The sequence below is a fragment of the Agelaius phoeniceus genome, chromosome 3, assembly GCF_051311805.1.
Source record: "Agelaius phoeniceus isolate bAgePho1 chromosome 3, bAgePho1.hap1, whole genome shotgun sequence".
In the NCBI taxonomy this organism is placed as follows: Eukaryota; Metazoa; Chordata; class Aves; order Passeriformes; family Icteridae; genus Agelaius; species Agelaius phoeniceus.
In genome coordinates this window covers 16,827,010-16,848,839 of record NC_135267.1, presented here as the reverse complement: position 1 = coordinate 16,848,839, position 21,830 = coordinate 16,827,010, and the positions used below count along the sequence as shown (strand labels likewise).

The window sequence follows — 21,830 nt, the reverse complement described above, 5'->3', positions numbered from 1 at the left end:
AAAAAAGATCCATTGACTTTCAGCAGTGAAGGGTTTTCTAGAATACTTATCTTTTATTAATTGATAATAATGTTTGGTTCTATTGCCCATTAAATAAATATTACTAGTCCTAAACATTAAAAGTTTGAAAGCCTTGTATCTTATGTGCTAAATAATTACAGTAGAGAAGTCATTAGTCATATGGTTTACATAATTAGTCACACAAATTTTTAAATGCAGCATACCATAAACATTTAGTGTATTATAACACCTGATTTACTGTTAGATCAAGAAAATTCATAAATAGAGTTTCAGTGCATTTATTATATGTATTTGGCTTTAAGCAAATATGACAGCCTGCATATCCATACTGCAATCATCTATTATCTTTCCTCATACAAACAATTAAATAAAGACACATCCTCCTTGTACCCACTGAAGATAAATAGCCACAGATTTTTCTTTTCATTGTTTTCTTTCCTTTTTATCTTTAAATGCACATACATTTTACTCCTACTTGGAACTGGAACAGCCTGCTTTGCAGTTAATTTGCTGGATATTTTTGATTTTCTAATATAAAACTCTTCACAAAATGCTTTCCACCCTTGATTAAGCACATTTAATATAGAAATAAAATTAAATGAGGAAAAAAGAATTCCTGGCAAAGTATTTAATTAACTGTTTTTACTGTCATCACACAATGGAGACCTAAATAGACTGGAATGTGAACAGGGAATACAGAACAATGCCTTAAAAGACAAAAGCTGTGATTATTCTAGATACTTATCTGCTACTGAACTGTCAGGAGGAATTAAGATGAATTTCTGTTGATACCCATAGAGAAGAGACTAAAATACTTGAGCTACTGAAACTGAAGAAAGTATTTGTTTAAACATAAAATATCTATAAGGTATATCAGATAAGAGCATTTAAATGTAACCACAAATAATGATCCTTCCAGCAAGTTTTATGAATAAAGAATAGACCAGTTCTTTCTATAACAAATCCTTTTATTCTGATATCATTATTAATTGAATTGCTAACTTCCCTATATCTTATTTCATTTTCACTAGATTCTGCTGAATGAGTTAGGTTGAGTTATCACAGAAATTGTCATAAATATGAAAATGTGTGGAAAATGTTAAAAGCTTAGCAGTTGTGGTTGGACAAGTCATCTTCTAACATTTAATTATGGAAATATCTGATAGTGAGACAGATGACTTTATGCACAGTTATAGCTATTTTAATATAATGTGGATAAATTTAAGTTGAGAACAGTCCTTATTATCCAAAGCTTAACAAATACCTCACAATGAAGTACTGTGTCACCTTGCTGAGCTTTGGCTATCTGTTTGACTAGCAAGTGAAATCTTCACTATGGAGACCCTGGCTTGGGGAAGTTAAGGTGTGAGCCAAAGCCAATTTAAAACAAAAGAGAAAATCCTATTGGCTTCAGTGGGATCAAGTCCTTGGAGAGCAGCCTAAAGGACACCAATTCCAGCCAGTTTACCCACAGCATCCACTTCTGTCCAGGCTGGAGCTGCTGTTTTCCTGAAGAACCATCTAGCTGGCACTCACAAGCCAGTTGGCACTGGAATTGTCAGACAGGGTAATTTTGTCAGTTTTCTTGCACAGACAATAAAAAAAAATATTTCAAAAACCTGCTGGATTGCTTCCTTGTTTTATATGCTTCAGGTTAGAAACTCTTTTCAGTTATCTTAACTCTTCAGATGGTTGGACCTTACTGCTTTTTGTCTTTGTTTGATAGATTTCTTCTGGGCATCTCAAACTGCTTATTGCTCAGACACAATAAAAGACTAAAATGACTTATCAGCATAACTGGAAAGATCTATGCTAGTCACATGTGGTAAGAGACTGTTTATTTGTGGATATTCATGGAATCAGACTAAGATTAATATATCTGTCTTAAAATATGTTTTTATATCTTCATAAAATGTGTTACCAAATAGCAATAATCCTAATTTTATAGCTGTTCTGATACGATTGAGGACTCTCTTCCCTAAATCCAACATTACAATCCATCATGTGGTTCAACTATGATTCAGACTCTGTAATGCTTACATGCTGTAAAACCTTTAAAAAATCTGTCCCTATAGAGAATTAATTCCTTGTTTAATAGCATATAGCCACAGCAATATATGACCTATGCTTCATTTTTCTCCAAATAAAAACCAATTGTTGTACATTATGCAGCTAGGTGTTTTACCTATTGATAAATACTGATTTTTGCTGGGCACCGTTTATATTGGCACTTGCATAAAGCTGTAAGCCACCTCTAGTCCAGAGTCTAGCTGCAAATGGCTAGGTATTGAATACTGCCCTTCTGAAGACTCTGACATGGAGAACAATATTTGAACTATTTCTCATTCATCTTCAGGTTACAGAAATTGCAAACTGCCTTTTCTTCCCCTGTTATGTTTATGCATCTTGCACAGACATTCAACTGCAACATTTGCATCAGTGTTTAATGAGCTGCAGGGTAACCTACTGGCTTTCAGATTCTTCTTTTCTCTCTGAAGCCATTGTACTGCATTTCTCATTTCATTTCTCATTTGTAAAAAAAAAAGAACCAACACCGTCAAAACTATGAATAATGTAGGTGAAGCTTGGATTGACTTTTCAAATCTTCTCAAGATATGAGAAATTAGGTTTGTTTTTTTGTGTGCCTGTTTCCATTTCTCTCTTTTTTCTGTCTTGTCTGTGTGAGTTCTAAGATACTAGTACTGCCATATTTGTGGGGGCCATCTGTACATACAGAACCATAGAATCATAGAATGACTTGTGTTAGAAGGAGTCTTAAAGACCATTTAATTTCAATCCCCTGCCATAGGCAGGGACACCTTCCACTAGACCAGGTTTCTCAATACCCCATCCAACCTGGCCTCGAACTCTGCCAGGTATGGGGCATACACAACTTCTCTGGGCAAACTCTTTCAGTGCCCCAACACCCTCACAGTAATTTCTTAATATTTCCTACTAATATATCACTTTCATTTAGGGAAATTAATTTAAACATCTGAACAAACTGGAATTAGCGTCGTGATTAACTACTAATGGGAGACCAATATTGTAAGAGAGAGAAAGCTTAAATATGCAAAAAACATAAAAATCTCTCATCAACAAGATTGTTTCTTTGGATGTGAAAACTGCATGGAAGAATTTTCAAAATACTTCCTCAGTTTTGGCAGTTATTAAAAAAAACCAACAGAAATACAAGTAATGGTGCAAAACTGAAAAAAAAAGGAAGAGTGAATGGATTGTAGTCAATCCTTGAGTGATAATGTATTTTAAGTAGAACTTCTTGAAAAGTGTTTCAGATAATCATTCTAACGCCAAAATACTAAATAAAAAGATCCAAAAATTAAGGCATGAAATGGCTAAATTCCAAAAGTAAGTATAGATATTTATGTTAAGTTCTAGACCAGTTCTTAATCACATTAAGAAAAATGCATATAGACTAGATGAGAGTAAATACAGTCTAGCGCCAGTGTAGTTATTTCTGTAATCTAGCACTAAAGTTGTGTCAAATAACAGTTTAAAGAAGTAGTGTGGATCAATTTTCTCATATAATGAATTATGTAATCATGTAAATTAGTGATAATGACAAGAATCAAAAATATCAGAACAATTTAATTACTGAATTGTAAAGCATGTTTTAACTTTAAATGAGTCTGCTGTAGCAAACTGCTTCAGCAATTATTTGACTTCATAAAGCATTCTGCAAGTGTTTCTATAAACAGAAAATAAAAAGGTAGAGGGATTTGAGGTTGAATCAGATTGGGTAAAATCCCAATAATCTAGATTTTCTGGTAATCTCAGAGAGAAGCTTGTTGGGTAAATTCTACAGATGTATACTGAAGAACTATAAGGCATGTACTAAAATGCTATAGCATTCTAAATTAATGCCACTAATAATGTTTGTATAAATCTTTTGATCTTTTTAATGCAGAGATGTAGAGGCCTCAAACACAGGCATCTCTCACCTCTTTTCAGTAATGTCAAATGACAGCAAATTACTACAATGCCTGTGCTATATCTTTATGCCCCACTTTGAACCAGAATGAATATTAGATTAGGAGAAATGGTGAACTGATTATGGTGTCCAACATGAGGATGGAGCAAATCCCACAGTGTGAGCAAGGTTTGAACAGCCAGCTCCTGCCCCAGACCACTCTGCTGCTAATCCTTTGTCTTGTTCTTATGCACAGTCTTACAGGACAACCTCCCTTTCAGTCTTGAAGGATCCATATATGGATTTCTGGCCCCATTTTTGAGTGACATGCTCTGTCTCTTTAGTAGAAATCTGAGGCACTGTGCTGCTGCCTCACAGAATCTGAGAAGCCTCATAAGCACCTTCCTGAGGGCACCAATATCTGTATTTCTAGTGTGCAACCAACCCACTCACCCACTGACAGAACACAGCATACAAAGTCTCCCACTTTCAAATGTAATAAATCAGTTTCCTGTACTCTTCAGCATCTTCTGAAAGATCATTGGTGCAGACTATTCTTTGGTTTACCCTGGGAGTGGCCCGTGGGGGGAGACATTTGGGTTATTTTAAACAAAAACAGATACTACTCAGCCACATCCCTCTTCATCCATGTGATTTATTTTACAGCTGGGCTGGTGTTCTCTCTCCAGAAATTAAAAATTTGAGTTTAAGCTCACAATGGAGTCCTTATTTTGAAATATTTATGAGATTTTTTTTTTTCTGTTGCCTATGAATTTCTGCATAAAGGTGATTTCTATGCCTTGTCATTGGGCTCCAAGTCCAGTAGAATTTTTAATCACTCAAGTAACTCTAATTATATAAGTGCCTCCTCTAAAATCAATGCCATTCCTCACACACCTAAATTGTACCCCTACTTAAGTGCTTTCTTGGATTCAGGCCCAAAATACTGTCATTAGAAAATGTGTCTCTTTATATTTCAGAGAAACATAGCAATAAAGGTGTATTTCTGTAAAACGTTCACATCTCAGATGCATGCTCTTTTTATAAGGTCAGGTTGAGTCAATGGATCACATTAATAAAAATTATAAACAAACAAAGTATAATTCAATATGTCTATTGATTTCCTTTAAATAATTTGAGAAGCCTGTTTTCATTAAAAATGTGGACATATTTAATTAATATTTGTTTCTACATTGTCCTTCATATTCCCATGAATTATGATTAATTATGATGTGAAATTTAAACTTGAAGAAAATTATACAGCTTACTGTTACTGCCACTTTTTTGAGTTCTAGCAAGAACTGCTGCTTGGCTGGAAGGCAGAACTACAAATTTACATCTTAGAAATAAACAGTGAAAAGTAAACAGAATCAGTAACAATCAAAAGCTATTCTGACTACTGGAATGGGCAAAAAGTATACATGATAAGAAGTTTGCTGCTAGAGGCTGTCTTTTTCATCTTTGCTTTGAATGCAATATTTTAAACTGTTCAGATTAGATTGACTGTGGAGCTTAAGATTGTCTTTGCAGGAAAAAATTCAGAAGACTCAAAGCCTTCCCAAATAATTTTAAAAATACCAACTGGAGCACTGGGTTAGAGGATTGCTATAATTGTCTCACTGGTACCTTGCCTTTCACATTTAACCTCTCTCTTCATACATTGACATCCTACATACAACATGTCATTTCTTTATACTTAAGCTCTTTGTAGGTATCTCTGAACTATGTTTTAAACCTTACCTGAAAGTGTGGCCTACTTTCTTAGTTTAAGCATTTGATTTTGGAACTGTTTGTTCAGACACTCATCTTACAAATCCATGGAATTTTATGACCTGTACATCTACATCAATAACTATTCTCTTCCAGCCTACTTCCAAGTGCAAATTTAGCTAATGACTATTTATTTTTTATTATTAAAATACATAATGTCTTCAGACCAAGAAAAAACTTCTTCCATATCTGACTAAAAGATTTCTGCTGTGGAGAAGTTGTACAATCAGAATCACTTGTGTCTCAGTAAGCTAATTTTAATTTCAGTAAATCTTGAGACTCCATACTCTGGATGGCATTGAAGTGTTTTCCGGAATATTTTATGATTCTCAAGGTTAAAAAAAACCAACAAAACAAACAAAAAATACAAACATTTTTCTGCAGGAAAATTCCCTGTCCATTACAGAGATGTTGGAACTAAGGTCCCTTGCAATACTGATCATTTATAATTCTATGATGGTTTTGTGTCATCATGCCTTCTCTTAACTGTACTTGTGATGATGCCATGAATGCCAATTTTATTTGATATTGCTTATTTTCCTAAAAAAAGTGATAGTTTCTTTCAATTATATCATTGTCCTTCAATTTGTCTCAAAGTTGTCTCCAAATCTTGCTCTAATTGTTTTCTGGAAATACTGCCAAGGTAACAAATATCAATTTCTCTAGAGCCCTCTTATTGGGACAGTAAAATGTATGTCTCTTCCCTTCAAACTCGTAAAGATTTTGTGTTATTCTAAATTTTATTATAATTAGTATTAATTATCAGGGATGACTAAGGTAATTAATTTCATAACCTTAAATGAGGATTCCATGTCTTCCTGGACTATAAAAGGTAGCAAATTGAATACTTGTCATTTAATATTATATGTAAGACTAAGGAAATAGTCAATATTTTATGATTACTGTATAAATAGGACTAATTTCTAAGTTAAAAGTAAAAATTGGTCTTGCCTCTTGAGTTTTACATTATTTTTAACAAATGCTTTAAAAAGTATAGGGTAAAATAAGTTTGCATGCATTTAAGATCATTTTGTAGCATGTCCATATCTAAAACATTTTCCTTTTCAGTATTTTATTATTTTCACTAAGTTATTATCGTATTACTAATTTAATATTAATCTTAGTTTTAGGTATTTGTAATTTAATTTAGATGAATTAAAAGTGATCTATTAGTCAATTCTAAAGTAATAGATTTTTAAGGTTATTACTTGCATTTGTAGTGTCACAAGTAATACTGTTTTGCTTATGCTCTCAAGACATGACACTATGTGGAAGAATGACCTTCAGTACTTCTAATAAGTTGAGGTGCGCTCTGCTATAAACATCTGATGAGGAAAGATTACGCTGAGATTTTACCAGACTGACAACATCTTATCTTATAGCTGCACACATGCTTCTTGAAAGCAGGAAAGGCAATTTACCCTCCACTGTGACTATTTATTAGCTTTTTAATTGTCTTGGACTACTTCTGTACAAGAAACCATTAAATCATTGAAGAAAACAAAGAATGTGCACAGTGGGTGAGAGCATCTGTGTTGATAATTTCTAAGTAAATAAATATTGCCTATTCAAACACAATTTTGAACACCTGTTCAAGAGCAATATAAGCTATTATTATATTCTTGGTCAGTTACTGTGTAAGCACTTGTTGATGGAATGGATTACTGAGAAGGACAAAACAGCAATTTCTAGTCCCAACTACTCTCAAGTTTATGGTAGGAATACTGAGAAATGGGCATCTAGATTTGATTCCCTAGAAATAAATTTTGTCTTTGAATAAAAAAATACAGCTTTTGAGAAAAAAAAAATGTTCACTAAAAATTGTAGGGTCTCCTGTTTTGTTTCAGTAGGTGCAAAAACCCCTTCATAAAAAACCTGGTATGACAGTGTCATACATGGAGTGGCTTCACTCATAAAAGAGAAGCAAAAATATGCTTATTGATGTAAAACAGCAATTTGACCAAGTTTATAGTAAAAACGACAGTGGTTTAACAAGATTAAATGGCAAAGGTATGCTGGATTATTTATTATATAGAAAATAAAGTCAGACTAATTTATCAGGGAGATATCCCCTTTGATTCAGAAAGGACACCCTTTAATTCTACAATTTTTCTCAAAGTAGAATTTGGGTGCAAATGATCCTCTACTAGTCCGAAACTTGTTCAATGTTTATATCTAAAGGTTTATAGGTGCACAATCTATCAATTTTATCAGTTCAAATTTCAAATTTCAGTATGCAATAAATCACTTATGAAGGATCTGTTGCAACAAGGAGTGTCTCAAACTTGTGAAATAACCTTGAGAGGTGCCCTTATTAAGGGGAACATCCTGCTGTGCAGTTGACTCATGCAAGAGAGCTCAAATGTTTATAGAGGAAGATAATTGCATTGCAACAATACCTTCACGCTGCCCACAGAAGTTAATTTCTATCACACTTGGCTTGAGCCAGATCTTGAAGAGTGTTATTTTTGAGCAACAAGAGGGGCCTCAGATTGGCTCTTGGCTATTGTGCTGTTATCTGTCTCCCTCACATACATTATGAGTGTGGTGCAACCATCACAATTGCTACTGGTGGTTATCACTTGAGCAGAGTTATGGGAAATAAAGGTCAGGTAGCAGGGCAGCACTTCATCACCCACAAGAAAAGGTTATTGAAATATATATATAACCTACTGAAAAGTAGGTTAAAGTACACCCTCTTTGAATAAAAAAATTAGGAATCAGAAAGATAAGCTTTATGCCTGAACCAATGCTCATGGAAATCAGCAAAAGGGATGTAGGGATTTGGTTTAAGTCCTTGTAAAACAAAGCTAAATTCTTACATCCTGTTAGACTATGGAAGTACAAAGGAACTGAAGCAGATCTCAAGATCTCATACAGTGCTTTCCTACTTTATTTGTATAACACACTGACTCTTCTCACACTGCAGTTAAGAAGATCAGTGATAGGAAGTGAACATGAATATGGACAAAACCCTGTGCAAAGGATTCAATAAATAAATGATTTGCTGGCAGATCTCTTGCACTTCCTTTTGGATGGGACTAGTCGAGGTCTGACATGACCTCAGATTTTATTTGCTTTATGAGTGTTTCATTTATCTTAAAATACACCATAGTGATAATTCTCAAAATAATTTTTTTTAAAAGCATGTGGATAATAAACACTAGGTCCTCGGTAGCTAATCCTTGCTTTTTTTTTCTGTGGTCTTAATGCTACATCTAACCATGTGAATTTACTTTATCAAAAATACTTCAATGAAATCTTTTCATTTTTCTGTCTTCAAGTTGATAATTCCCTAAACACCTTAAGGTCATAAGGTGTCATAAAGGCCTGATTTCCTCTCACTGCTAATTGCAGTTAAACAGTGGTTTCCCCCGCTCAAAGTAGGTTGGGGAGAACTACCAAATTTTACTGAAAGTAACACCACAGATCACATATTTAGGTACTTCAATTTATTAACTGTATTGAAGATTTCTTCTGTGTCAGGTTCTTATATAAAAATTAAATACTTTTAATCTTTATCTGTAACACACACCATTTTATCTAATAAATTGTCTGCTGTTGCTCTATCTAAGATTTTAGCCAGCCTATTGACCTTTAAATTCTGCTGTCCTCCCTTCTCCCTGCAATTGATTTTTTTGTCACGGGTGCTAATTTTATGACAGTGTACTGGAAATATTTCTGAGGGAAATATAAAGAAAATGTTAACTCTTCCAAAGGAAGCATTTCTTTCACAGTCAGAAGCTTTCAGGAGTGAGAAAAGAGGTGGTGACTGATTCAAGGACTTCAGTAGTTCCTGACAGCCATGTGTTTCTGTGACTTACGGTGCTTCTGAAATTAGCTGATTCCCACAATGTTTCCATGAAGAAAGGCATACTGTCTTTCTAACGTCTGTTATGAGCTCCAACATACTTTTAATTTTTAAATTGAAGCATATTATTAGTGTGATTATATTCAAAACTTGTGTAGGATATGGTCAGAAATCTTCAAGCAACTTATAGAAATCCATGTTCAGTTTGTATAGGCCAAAACTGGTTACAATTCGAAGATCTTTTTGTCTGCATTATGGACTCTCTATATTTTTTTACAAATTCACTTAAAATGCTAAACTTAAAGTTAGTTGTAGGATGTTTGTGGACAACAATATGCTAAGTTTCATCCATCACATCCCAAATCTACATTAATATTCAAGCCATTCTTTTCTCTCTGGTACTCTACCAGAGAGCTATTAATTTTGCTTTCCTTCTTAATTTACTATGTCATTCTTTCCCACTAGGTAGTTTAAATAATAAAATATAACATGTATTGGAAAATGAAATTAAATTAAACTTTCAAAGCAGGTCCCTCCAAAGGCTGAACAAGTCACATTGTTTAGGATTCCTGCGGGATATCATTGTACTTAAGTGCTTTTATTTTAGACAATGTTTGTTTGATGTTTTTACTAGCATTATGCTCATTTTTTTAAATGAAAAATTTCTAACTACCTAGCTAAGAAAACTCAGAAGTATTGGCTTTTCAAACTCCATTGCTTTCTGCCATATTCTCATCCCTACTGCAGAAACAAGAATCCTTGCGGCCAATGTCAGGAAGTTACTTTGTTACCTGGCACAAGAGATATGAAACAATGGTAAATGAGGTCTTCATGCTGTGTAAATTTATCTTTAACAGACAGACTTCTTACCATTTTCTTCATTTTTGTAAATAAGGAAATTCAGGCTAGTATTTCACTAAAGAGAAGACAGTAGAAAAAAAAATTGACCAAATATGAATTATGCAAAGAGGTGAAATTTAGTATGAACTCTAGAAAAATGGAAAAGGACAGAAGAGTGATAAAGAAAATTCACAATTTAGAAGTAGCACGAAGCACAGATTTTAATTGAAAGTCCTAGAAAAATATGTCTATTAATAAATTAATTACCTATAATGCCTGATGTTGACCAAACATCAAGCATTTATGAGAAAAAAGAAAATAGTCTTTGAGTAAGGAATTAATGGTTCTTTAAAGAAAATCACTGATGACAAAGGGCACATAATCAGATATTAGAAAATATATGCATAAACAGATATATTAGTATACCTGAAAGAGCAAGGCTAAAATTATTTTATTTAACGAACTCCAAGTTGGAAATGTGTAAGAATAATTGGATTGGAGAAAGGAAATGGAAATTTAAGTAAATGAGGGGAATATACTCTATTTTTTTAGATTATGGGGACAGAAATAATTGATTTCTAGTTATGTGGGTCTGTTTATGTACTTTATCTGTACAATGTGAATTTCTGTAGTGGATAAATTTGCAAAGAAACATCTAAGTTCAGCCTAAAAACAGAATTTTTACACTTAGTAGAGATTAATTGACAATAATTCTAATAATTTATTTTATATCCAGTTCTCTTGCACTACATGTAAATAAAAACTTTGTAGTTAAGTAGTTTTATTCAGTATACAGTGAAAAAAAGGCTTGAATTTCAGTTGCTATATATCATTAACTTGTGCTGGAGCATCACTGTCATGCAGTACAAATTTGAATGACTTTTTTTTCCTCATCATAATTTCACACTGTAGTGCCAGAATGATAGACTCATAATGGGCTCCCTATAGACACATACAGAAATCATTTTGTCATGGTTATCTCACCTTGTAACAGCACCGAAAGCAGTTGGTCTCCATGGTCTTGCATTAAACTGTCACATCACGGTTAAAATCCTCTGTTTCAGGAAATGGTGACAGTACATCTTGAGTGCTGTGAAAAATAACGACTTCATTGCCCATACTCAGTGCCTCTGTAAAATCAGATTGCTCATTTATTTATATGGGAGGAGAAAACATTTTTCAATAGTAAGTGATCGTAGCAATTAAACATTTTCTTTGCTTGTTTAGCTTTCTCAAATTGATCATACCAACATTTTACAACTCCATGACTGAATTTTGAAGCAATTTTTTTTTATTGTACTTTAGCTTGCCCTAATTTTTAAGCCCTTTTAAATATACTCTAAACATAAATTTTTTACTCATGATTATTAAATTTCTCATTTTAAATACAGCTCAGGTACTCCCCTCATAGGACAATTACTTAATTTTTAAAAATTTTTTGGATATTCTTTTTTCAATGGCTTTTTTTCCCTCTTTTTTTTTCTTGACCATAGTTGCACACCAGTTCACTGAAATCCTAGATGGAAGAGAAATTTTTTATCCTGTTTCTGTAAGAGAAAAAATTGCACTGATTCAAATTCTTTGACTCTAAGGTCAAATCATTTTTTTTGTTTAATAAAACTACCATTTTAATTATGCAACTAGAAAGCAGCATCTTTCTGTACCAGAAAGGTATGATAATTAGCTGGACTAACTTTGAGTACTTAGCAAGCAAAATATATTTGATGTATTAATGACACATCTAAGAGTGCTAAAGATAAGTGTATTATGAGAATGTTATAGAATATCTAGTATGCTCCTTTATCATTGTAAGCAAAGCAACATTCTCTGTCAAGGAAAGCCAAATTTTTGGAGCCTATTCAAAATGACCTGTTTGGTGCAAATCAAGCCATGGTCATGGGCAACAATGCAAATGACTGCCCACAATGGATCTGGAAAATGGGATTTTCTTAAGAACAATCCAGGTAAGGGCTCTTACTGTAGTTGGTTATCCCGCTTATACCCACCCTTTCAGTGCTTTGTCTGCATTGGTTTGATTTTGTGGGAAGCTCAGGCAGAAGTACATGCTGCTCCATGCTGAGATGCTGCTCAAAGTTATCAGTCTTGAGCATTACCAAGCACAGTCCTCGTGCATACCCTGCTTTTTTTTTTCCTCCCTCACACATCTCTCTGATCTCCAGGCTCCTGCCACACTTCCAGGATCTTTCTTCCAGTCAAGATCTTCAACTTTTTTCTCACCACCCCTTTTCTCTTCAACACCATGTCTCATTTGCAGGAGCTACTGTTGTTCAGCACCAACTAACTCTCTCTGAAACTTTGGACTGCTCTCCCTTCTCCAGTTCTCTCAGTCTCAACATATGATTAAATGGATGATGCTCTCATGGCATCTTTACTGGATTCAAAGCATGCAATCTTTATTTGGTCAAGGTTTACAATAAGGCCACATGATAAGTTAAGATAAAAAGTTGCAGACTTTTGCTTGAGATGTTTACCTACACCCAAATCACCAATTATCTACTGTCTGCTAGCATTTATGATTTAAGCTTTATTTTTTTTTTCCCTCTGATAGTCACACTGAGGATTTCTATTTTGAGGAATGATTACCCAATTTCAGGGATGTCAATCCAACCATTTTCACTGGGATTCATACTCAGCAACTTTGTCTCTATAAATTATGGAAAATTAGGGAGCTTCCATTATTTCTTTACAATGTAGAATTTATGCAGAATTTGCCAGCAAGAGGCAAAAATTAACATTCAACTTAGTTCAATACTAAATGCTATGATCTATTTATCATTTAGATTTAAGGTTAATCTTCAGCTTATTTGTAAACTTCTATTTGGGTTTTTACTAGTGTAAAATTTTGTCCTTATTTAAATTTGCTCATAATGACAGCAAATTTAAATAGACTTAGGAATCTAAGGATATGTGAATTCATTAATGGACTGTTGAATTATTTAAAAGAAATTAACAATGCTCCATGTCCTCTGAGATACTTACCTGGGAGAAAATGACATCCATGTTGTGCATCTGCTGGGAAATGAGAATGTCACAGTTTCTTGCATGAGAATTTTAGCCTCTTTGACAGAAATCCAAATGTACTATTATTATTTCTAATACCATGTTTCCATTCTATTTCTTTTACAATGAATTGATCAAGAATATTTATAGTGATGTCAGTTTAAAATCTGTTAGAAAAATAGAGTAAGATACATCTACTAAAAAAGTAAAACAACCCCAATGAGAAAGAAAAGCAGAAACCCAAATGAAAGAATGACAAGTAAAAACATCTCCTCAAATCCTTTTATATTGCCTCTAATGCATTTTCACTAAGGCAAATTTTGACTGTAAAAAATGTGTTGTACTTTCTTACAACTGCTTCCACAAATTAATAATTTTTTCCTTATATTTACACTATAAATCTTGCTATTCTTCTTACCCGAGCTGTAAGTCCTGAAAATCACGAATGTAAGCAGAGATTCCTCAGGCCTTGAGATATAAATGAAACAATAGCTGTCCCTGTGCTTCCTGTGGTGACAGCTATGTTTAACAAAAGTCTTGGAATACAGCTCTTTGTCCTGTCATGGCAGCTTTTTATCTGTAGGAGGTATCCAGATGCTGTTCCTTTGCCCTTGGTTTTGATGTGGCTTTGCAAATTTGTCTGCCCTAATGACATCCTCTCAAAAAGACAGATACTAATTGTAAAAGAAAAAAAAAAAGGGGGGGGGGGAATGACGAAAGTTTTTTTGTAGGAATGGAAGAAACCAAAATGCTTTTCATCTTTAAACAAATATTTCATGGAGCATTGGAAAATTAGAATAGATTGAAAGAAAACCTTGGGAGATCTTCTGCTGTAGCATAAGTAAAATCAGCAAGCTTCAGCTTGCACAGTTTATTATAAAATCATCCTGTCAGAGGACATGGTTTTCTATTCAGACCCACTGTATGTTTTGTGTGACTAGCATCTCCCACCTGCAAGTCTGTCTTAATTTTTCTCTGCAAGGACAAATCATACAGGTGTGTTGTTTTGTTTTGTTTTGTTTTGTTTTGTTTTGTTTTTTTAAATAATGGAACACCTGTACTGTCTGCTATATGTTTGTTCTTAATTCCTATTGAAATTTGTTCAGCAGTCTTCAACTGGCTGTCAAGAAAGCTTTGTCTCCTGTACAAATAATTCTGACACTTGTGCAAGATAACTTTAATGTGGCTGCTCTCTCCTTATTCTGAAATTTTCTGTGGTTTTTCATGTTAGGTTCAGGCAACTGAAGGCTCAAAAAATAAAACTATTAGGTGAAACCCTATTATAGATGCAGGGTGGTTTACAGAAGACAAGGTAACTAAATTATGGATATCCCCTTTCTCTTCTTCACCCCATAGAGACAGTAATGGCTTAACCTTGAATGGCCAGATGTAAAACAAATCATCTATATGCAGATTTAGAACACTGAAACATCTGGTAGATGAGATTTGTTCTTTAACTCTGCTAGATTAATCTAGGTCAGTGGAATTTCATAAAAGCATAACAGTTTGCTATATTGTATCTCTTGCATGACTTTATTATTTCTTTCTTAATACTTGAATGCACCTACTATGCATATACCCAAAAACCATATTAAAAGAGTGATTAACATTTCAATATGTGGAAAAGCCAGAATTAATGTTGCCAGTGTGATTTCCTGTACCATCTCTGTTCCTCTCTGTGTAAATGCATTATAATCTGAAGTTGAACAATTTGCTTACATTATGTTGTCTCTATACATGTACTCCAATATTCCTACATGTCAGTTAAATTCCAGAATACTGGGTGTGTCTTCTGCTTAGAAGATCATTTAAGATTTTAGATTAAGTGGTAATAACTCCTTTCTCTGCTTTTTGCTGGATTATGTGAGTTGAGGAGACTTTTTTATTAATAATAATATTGGATGCAGTGATAGTTCAATTATAAATGTAATCTTGATTTTTTGAGAATTTTTTTAGTCAAATTCAGGCTACTAATATGTGTTCTTAATACAAAGTTGGCATGTTATCTTATGAAAATTGTTGTGCAAGGAATTTTATATCCACTCCTTAATTTTAAATGCTATCACAATTCATATATGCAAATTTAAGAAGCTCATGAGAATGATGAGTACTTCTATAACAACCTCTAATGAATGTATAGAATCTCTTTGTTGATAAGGTTTTCTACTATGTAATTTAAATTTGTTTGTGATAATGTCACTTTTTACCTGTGACACTTATTCTTTAACTTAAGTTGCTGTTCACGTTTTTTGGCGATTTTTCTCATTGACAAAGTTACAGAAACACTCCTATCTCCTTTCAGCCTATATTTTGCTACACCAGACAAACTAGAATTTCTGAGTCCTCTGTTCTGTGACAGGCTTTCTATTTCTCTGGTCATTCTACCAGCCTGTTTTACAGGCTTTGGATTTTGTTATAGAACCATAGAACAATTCAGTAGGAAAGGGACCTTAGAAGATCCCTTTTGATTAGACAGGAGCCTAGGTAAGAGGTTCTAGCACCCTGTCCAATTGTCTCTTGCAAACCTTCAGTGATGGTGAACGTACCATGTCCCTTGGGAGGATGTTCCAGAAGGTTCTCACTGTAAGACATGTCTTCTTTACATCTTCTTGAAAAAGCTGTGCTTTTCTCTAACAAGACCCTTCCTTTTGTTTTGCCAATATGCATTTCAAATAGAAAATACTGTGACATTTGTCTGCCTAAAATTCAACCAGCTCTGGGGTCTGAGATGCTGTTTAACCTCAGAGAAGGTTTTTAATAAAGTAATGACCTTCCTTTGGAACAAAGACATAAAAAAATGTGATCTCAACAAGCAGAGTTCACACATCATTACCTGAAGTTTAGGCAGTTCGGTTTCCCAATGCACTTTATTTTTCAATGCATAACCTGTGTGCAAGAGATTCACATATAATCTACTCTAGTAACTGGCTTAACTTGACATTTTAAGAGTTGATACTTTAAAGACTGCAACATAAAATATTTTTCAGTTTTATGCTTTCATCCTTGAAAAATGTCTAGGAGTCTTACTGCTATGTAAAATTATGACTTTGAAGTAAAGTGTCTGCATTCAAACCCCTAGATGATCCTAGACCACATTTGTATTGGTAAAATTTATTAGAAGCTAATAGAGCCATACAAAAGCTAGACATATGTTGTTTCATTTTTACAAACACATGTATTATTAAAAATAAAACTTAATAGTAAATATTTCTTGCCAGTAATGAGTAAGGATTAAATCTAGTAGATTTAAGCATCCAGAGAGGATGTGTCCCACTTTTATGACATATTGATAATGCAGATTCCCTTTTCTTTCATTGAGGATGTCCTGCTAAGAATGAGAATGTGGAATTATAATTCTCATCTAACAAATATTAGAAACATATTTATTTAATATTTTTATTGAAACAAATTATTTTTTTAGATTTGACCTAGCGTTTCTAGAATTATTTATGACACACAGAAAATATTTTTCCTTATATGTGATTTATTCCTCAATATTAGGCTACAGGAAAGAAAATAACATTGAGGCTTTTACATAGAAGTATGTTTATGAGTTATAACTGCTTACATATTTTAAGATAATATCTACAACTCTATGAAAATTACTCTATTTTTGAAACAACTTCATATATGTAAAAGAATCCTGAAAACAATGTTGCTCTCACATAATTACTTTGCAGTAAATCTTATTACTTTTCTTGACTGTTTATGTTTTATCTAGCATTTACATTAGATAGGGAAACTATGACAGGTGCCAGTGGAAATAAAGATCTCATCCTCACCTGAGGAGGAAGTCCAAATAAAGAGCTATAAAGCTTGAGAGCTGAAAATATTTACTGCAGTGTAAGTGTGTGTTGACAAAAAAAAATAATGAAATCATATCCCTAGTAAATAATTGTGATATCTTTTTCCAGTTCTGACCCCAGAAAATCTGAGTTATGAATTCCTTCCTTGCAATAATTGAAACAAGATAATTTAATACTTCTAATTCATCTTTTAGATGTGCTTTACCCTTGCATTTTCAGTGTAGAGAAAGTTGTGTAGCAGCTGCATTATCTATTATATTCTCTGATGATAGCTATTTGCCACTCAGTGCAATAACAAAACATTTTTGGAGAACATAATTTGTTTACCTACTTTTTGTACTAATATAAAACCACTATTACTTATTATAAACTTCAACTTACTTTTGATTGATGTGATATGATAAAAAAAATACTGTACTATTCTGTGCAGTACTGTACTATTCTATACATGTCTATGTATATTATATAATTTTATATTATTTTTAAGGGGTGCTCTAGATTGAACCACAAATAATATCAAGACATTTTTACATGAAAGATTCCCATAAATGTTTTCTCAACTGTCTGAAAGGATTTATATATGGGACACACTTCTTTTCACTTGACTGCATGGAAATATTTATTCAGGAGTATATCAGGTTATTCAGGATATCCCTTATCATTGGCTGATGGAGAGAGGAGCTGGATGGGTGAAGGAATGGAATTTTTCTCCTGGTTCATAGAGCACTGTATTGGCTCTGCCAAAGTCATCTTATGAGATCAGAGGGTAGAGCACAATGGTTTGGAGCACTCATACAGAGAAATTTATTTTCATATTTTCAAATGTATGGAACTGATTAACCTGTATTATATCAAAAATGCATAAAGATTTGTATTTTAATTGACTAATTTCTTCTATTTTGTTGTTTACATTAATGTTGTTATATCACAAGTAATTAAGTAAGAGTACATGGATTATAATGTAACTAAAAGCATTCCTCAATTCATTCTTGATTTAAAAATAATACAAACGAAGCTTATTTTCCCTCATGTTCTTTCAGCCCATTACATGAGTTATTTAATGTTCGTGAAAGAATTGTTATTTGTTGGTATGTTGATCAGCAAGAAATAAACATCATCAAAGTATATTACGTTATATTATAGTATATTATACTATATTTTAATAATTCTACATCAGCAGAAACAATTTAAGATACAAACTGCATTTAAATTGTTTTCTGTCTGCAGGACATATTCAGTTAAAAATATGACAAGAAGAAATAAATCTCTATCTATATGCTTTCCTTTCAGCTCTTTCAGAGTGGATAATTCACACCATATGCACCAAATCCTATTAAAGACAGATTCTAGTTATGCCTTTAATTTTTTCTGTTCCAATCCATAAGTTTATAAAACAGCAATGAGGTAAACTAAGTAAATGAAAAACTTTATAAATTAGCTTCTACTACCTGCAGCCCTGTGTTTGCCGCTGTGATATTTCCACTTGCCTGCTAGTCCTGTTGTAAATCCCCAGAATGTCAGGTGCAGCTGCTGGGTATTTCCACCGCTCCCAAGAAAGGGTGACCTGGTCACAGCTCATCACAGGGAGTTCTGGCAACATCACTGCCAGACCTGCTGAGAGCTGGGAGCTCTTGAGTCACTTCTCAGATTTCATACTGTTTCACATGGTAGGATCTAAATGTGGGCATTTTTCTGATCCTGAAGTGGGAGCAGTGGTTCCTAAAACATTTTAACTCTATCAGCAAGACCTATAACAATTCTAAGTATTTATTTCTAAAATGACCTAATATGCTTCCCAGTAGCTCCTTTAAGAAGCTTTCTACCAGGTATTGTTTTCAAAAAATAATTTATGAATAGGCATAAAGGCTAAAAAAAAAAAAAAAAGAACAGCTTGAAAAGTATTTTCTTTCCATTTTTAAGGATGAGGGTGCTGTTCTCTGTCTTTCTGTATTTGTTAATTTTCTGTCTTTATAATAAAAACAAAAACCAACAAACTTATTAGGCCAGATTTCAGATAGTTAAGTTTCCAATCTCAATTAATTTCCATCTAGGTAGCTAGTTCTCAGTTACAGGTGTTAGAAGCTAACATTTTCAAAAGAACATAACTTCTAGAAAACAATTCTAGCTTGTTAAAACTTAAAAAAATAACCTGTAACAGCTAAATCAAAGTAGGTTGTAAGCATACCTAACCACTTTTGTTTTCATAAAGGTCATAATGCTCTGAAACAGTGGCAGAAGGAATATTTCCTGCAGTTTTTTAATACACTCACATACATTTTAAGTGTATAAAGTACGAGCTCATTTCATTGGTGTCAGTAATTTTCTAACCTGCCCCCCACAAAGCTGCTTTGATATTGAATATCATCAAAACAAATTAAAATATATAGGTCTCGATTCACATTATATGCCCTTTAAAATAATTCTTCATTATACTTCAGATTAAATCTTTCACCTTTAGTTGCTATTTATGAAAATACCAATTCATCTTGTCTTCGTGTAGCACATATAACTTAGGGGCAAGTGGGTAGCTCTGCCCTGTTTCTCTACAATGAAAGCTAATTCAATATTTTTTTGCTTTGTAGATCAACTAAACAATTTCTATCCTTGTGTTCTTCTCCTGACAGGACCCCCTTGCAGCCCCCATTGCTGGTGCTGCAGCACTTGTGTCTCAAAGTACCTGTAAGAAATGAAAAAAAACTGAGCTACTCTTTCTTTATGCAAGTTTAATTAGTCTTCAGATTTTTGTTTTAAGGATGTACACCTTCTGTCTTTTAGAAACAAACCCAACAGCCTTATGTACCATAACTGAGCTGCGCATTGTATGTGTCCTGAGGCCTGACTTGCACAGCACATCTTTGCTATGCCTCAGTACATTTGTACTCTGTATTTTGTTACTCTCCACATCAATAAGGACAACATAGTAGATAGAATATAATTGATATAATATTTCTCATATTAATGTGGCAAAATTAAAAAAATATATATTGAGTGACCTGGTTTAGTGGAAAGTGTCCCTGCCCCTGGCAGAGGGCTTGGAACTAGTTAATCTTTAAGGTCAGTCCAACCCAAAATATTCAGGAATTATATCACAAAAATACTAAAATTACTTTAATACAAGAAAAGCACTTGAAAATTGCTACCCTGTTTTCTTACAGATATGAGTATCTTTCATTCTGGAATTCCCTACTTCATTTATTGCTTTATTCCATCAATAAAGATGTATTTGTAACATTGAATAAGAAATTAATAAAATTTAACTCTTTGTAAATAAAATATTGAAACTCTGACCTAAATTTTCCTTTTCCAGTGGAATATGGATCGTAAGATCTCTGGGTTTTAGTTAAAGACCACCATTTGAAATACACATTTCATGCTAATAGCTTACATAATGACAAAGAAAATCAAAGCTTATCTTACTTCATTTGCAGGGTTTTCAGGTCAGTACTGTGAAACAGAAATGAATGAGTGTGATTCAGCTCCCTGCTTGAATGGTGCTGTTTGTCAGAATGATGTCAACAGCTATGATTGCTTTTGCCCTGAAGGTAAGTTGTTCAAAATAATTTATTTTTATTATCTTTGACAATTTTCAAAACTGCCTGCAGTTTGCAAAACATCTTCTTGACAGGCATCAAATCATCATTAAAACTTCCTTTCTATGAAAGTCATTCATTCCTTTCCAAAGTCTTCTTGGCATCTTTGTCCACCAAGTCAATGTGCCTACCAAAACAACCATGATCATTAAGATTGGAGACAAATTAAGAATGGAGGCAGATATCCTCCTAAATTCTACCTTTTTCAGACAGAATGTAATTATTTTATCAAAGTTCAAAGCAGTGGAGAAAACATAAATGAGCAGTACATGAATTCCATGGAAAATATCATCAATAAGCTTAAAAAAGTATTTTTACCTTCATTAATAACATACATATTTCTCACTGATCATGGCAAGCTACAATGGTCACAATGATTTTAATAGACCATAGCTAAAAAAACCTATTAGAATTTTAACAGAGAAAAATAATATGATTTTCAGCACCTGTGGTCTGTTTCTTTAAAAATGCACTCTCCTCTTTGTTATCAGTACTGTATGAAAAAAATAGGGATTGCAGTAAAAAATTAGTCAAAGAAAGCTAAAATGTTTTAAAGCAACTAAAATTCCAGTTTTTTTCTAAAATGCTTTCACAAATGGGTTCCTTACAAATATTTTTAAATGCATTTTTAGTTAAAAATAAAGCCAAGGTTGTAAATTATAACCTGATACATTCTATGTTTCATTTTTTTTTATTTTAATCTTCAAATTCTACTACTTTCTAAATATAGACTCATGATAGTTGATTTCATAGCTGACAATATTTCAGGCATTTATGTATTAATACAGGCATTCCAGTGGTGATAACTTCAGAAACTCATCACAAGAGATGAAATTGCCACAAATAATTCTCATAAGTACAGTCTCTGTCATTAGTTAGCTTAAATTAGAAGCCAAAACAGATATTGGAAGGTAGCTGGAAATTAACCTTGGAAAAGATCATTTTGCTGTTTAAACTGCCTGACCAGCGTATACAAAAATAAATTTTGCCATCCACATTGCTAATTTTGTGGCTTACATGTTACCTGTGAGACATAGGTC

General features: G+C 33.3%; 1 protein-coding gene across 1 annotated transcript in view; it reads left to right on the top strand.

Moving 5' to 3' along the window:
• The window catches only part of EYS (EGF-like photoreceptor maintenance factor), a 792,123-nt gene that overhangs the window by 245,876 nt on the left and 524,417 nt on the right, over nucleotides 1-21,830 (top strand). The window contains exon 13 of the mRNA XM_054630570.2: nucleotides 20,629-20,742. Coding sequence (XP_054486545.2) covers nucleotides 20,629-20,742 — 114 coding nt within the window. The remainder of the gene's footprint in view (nucleotides 1-20,628; nucleotides 20,743-21,830) is intronic.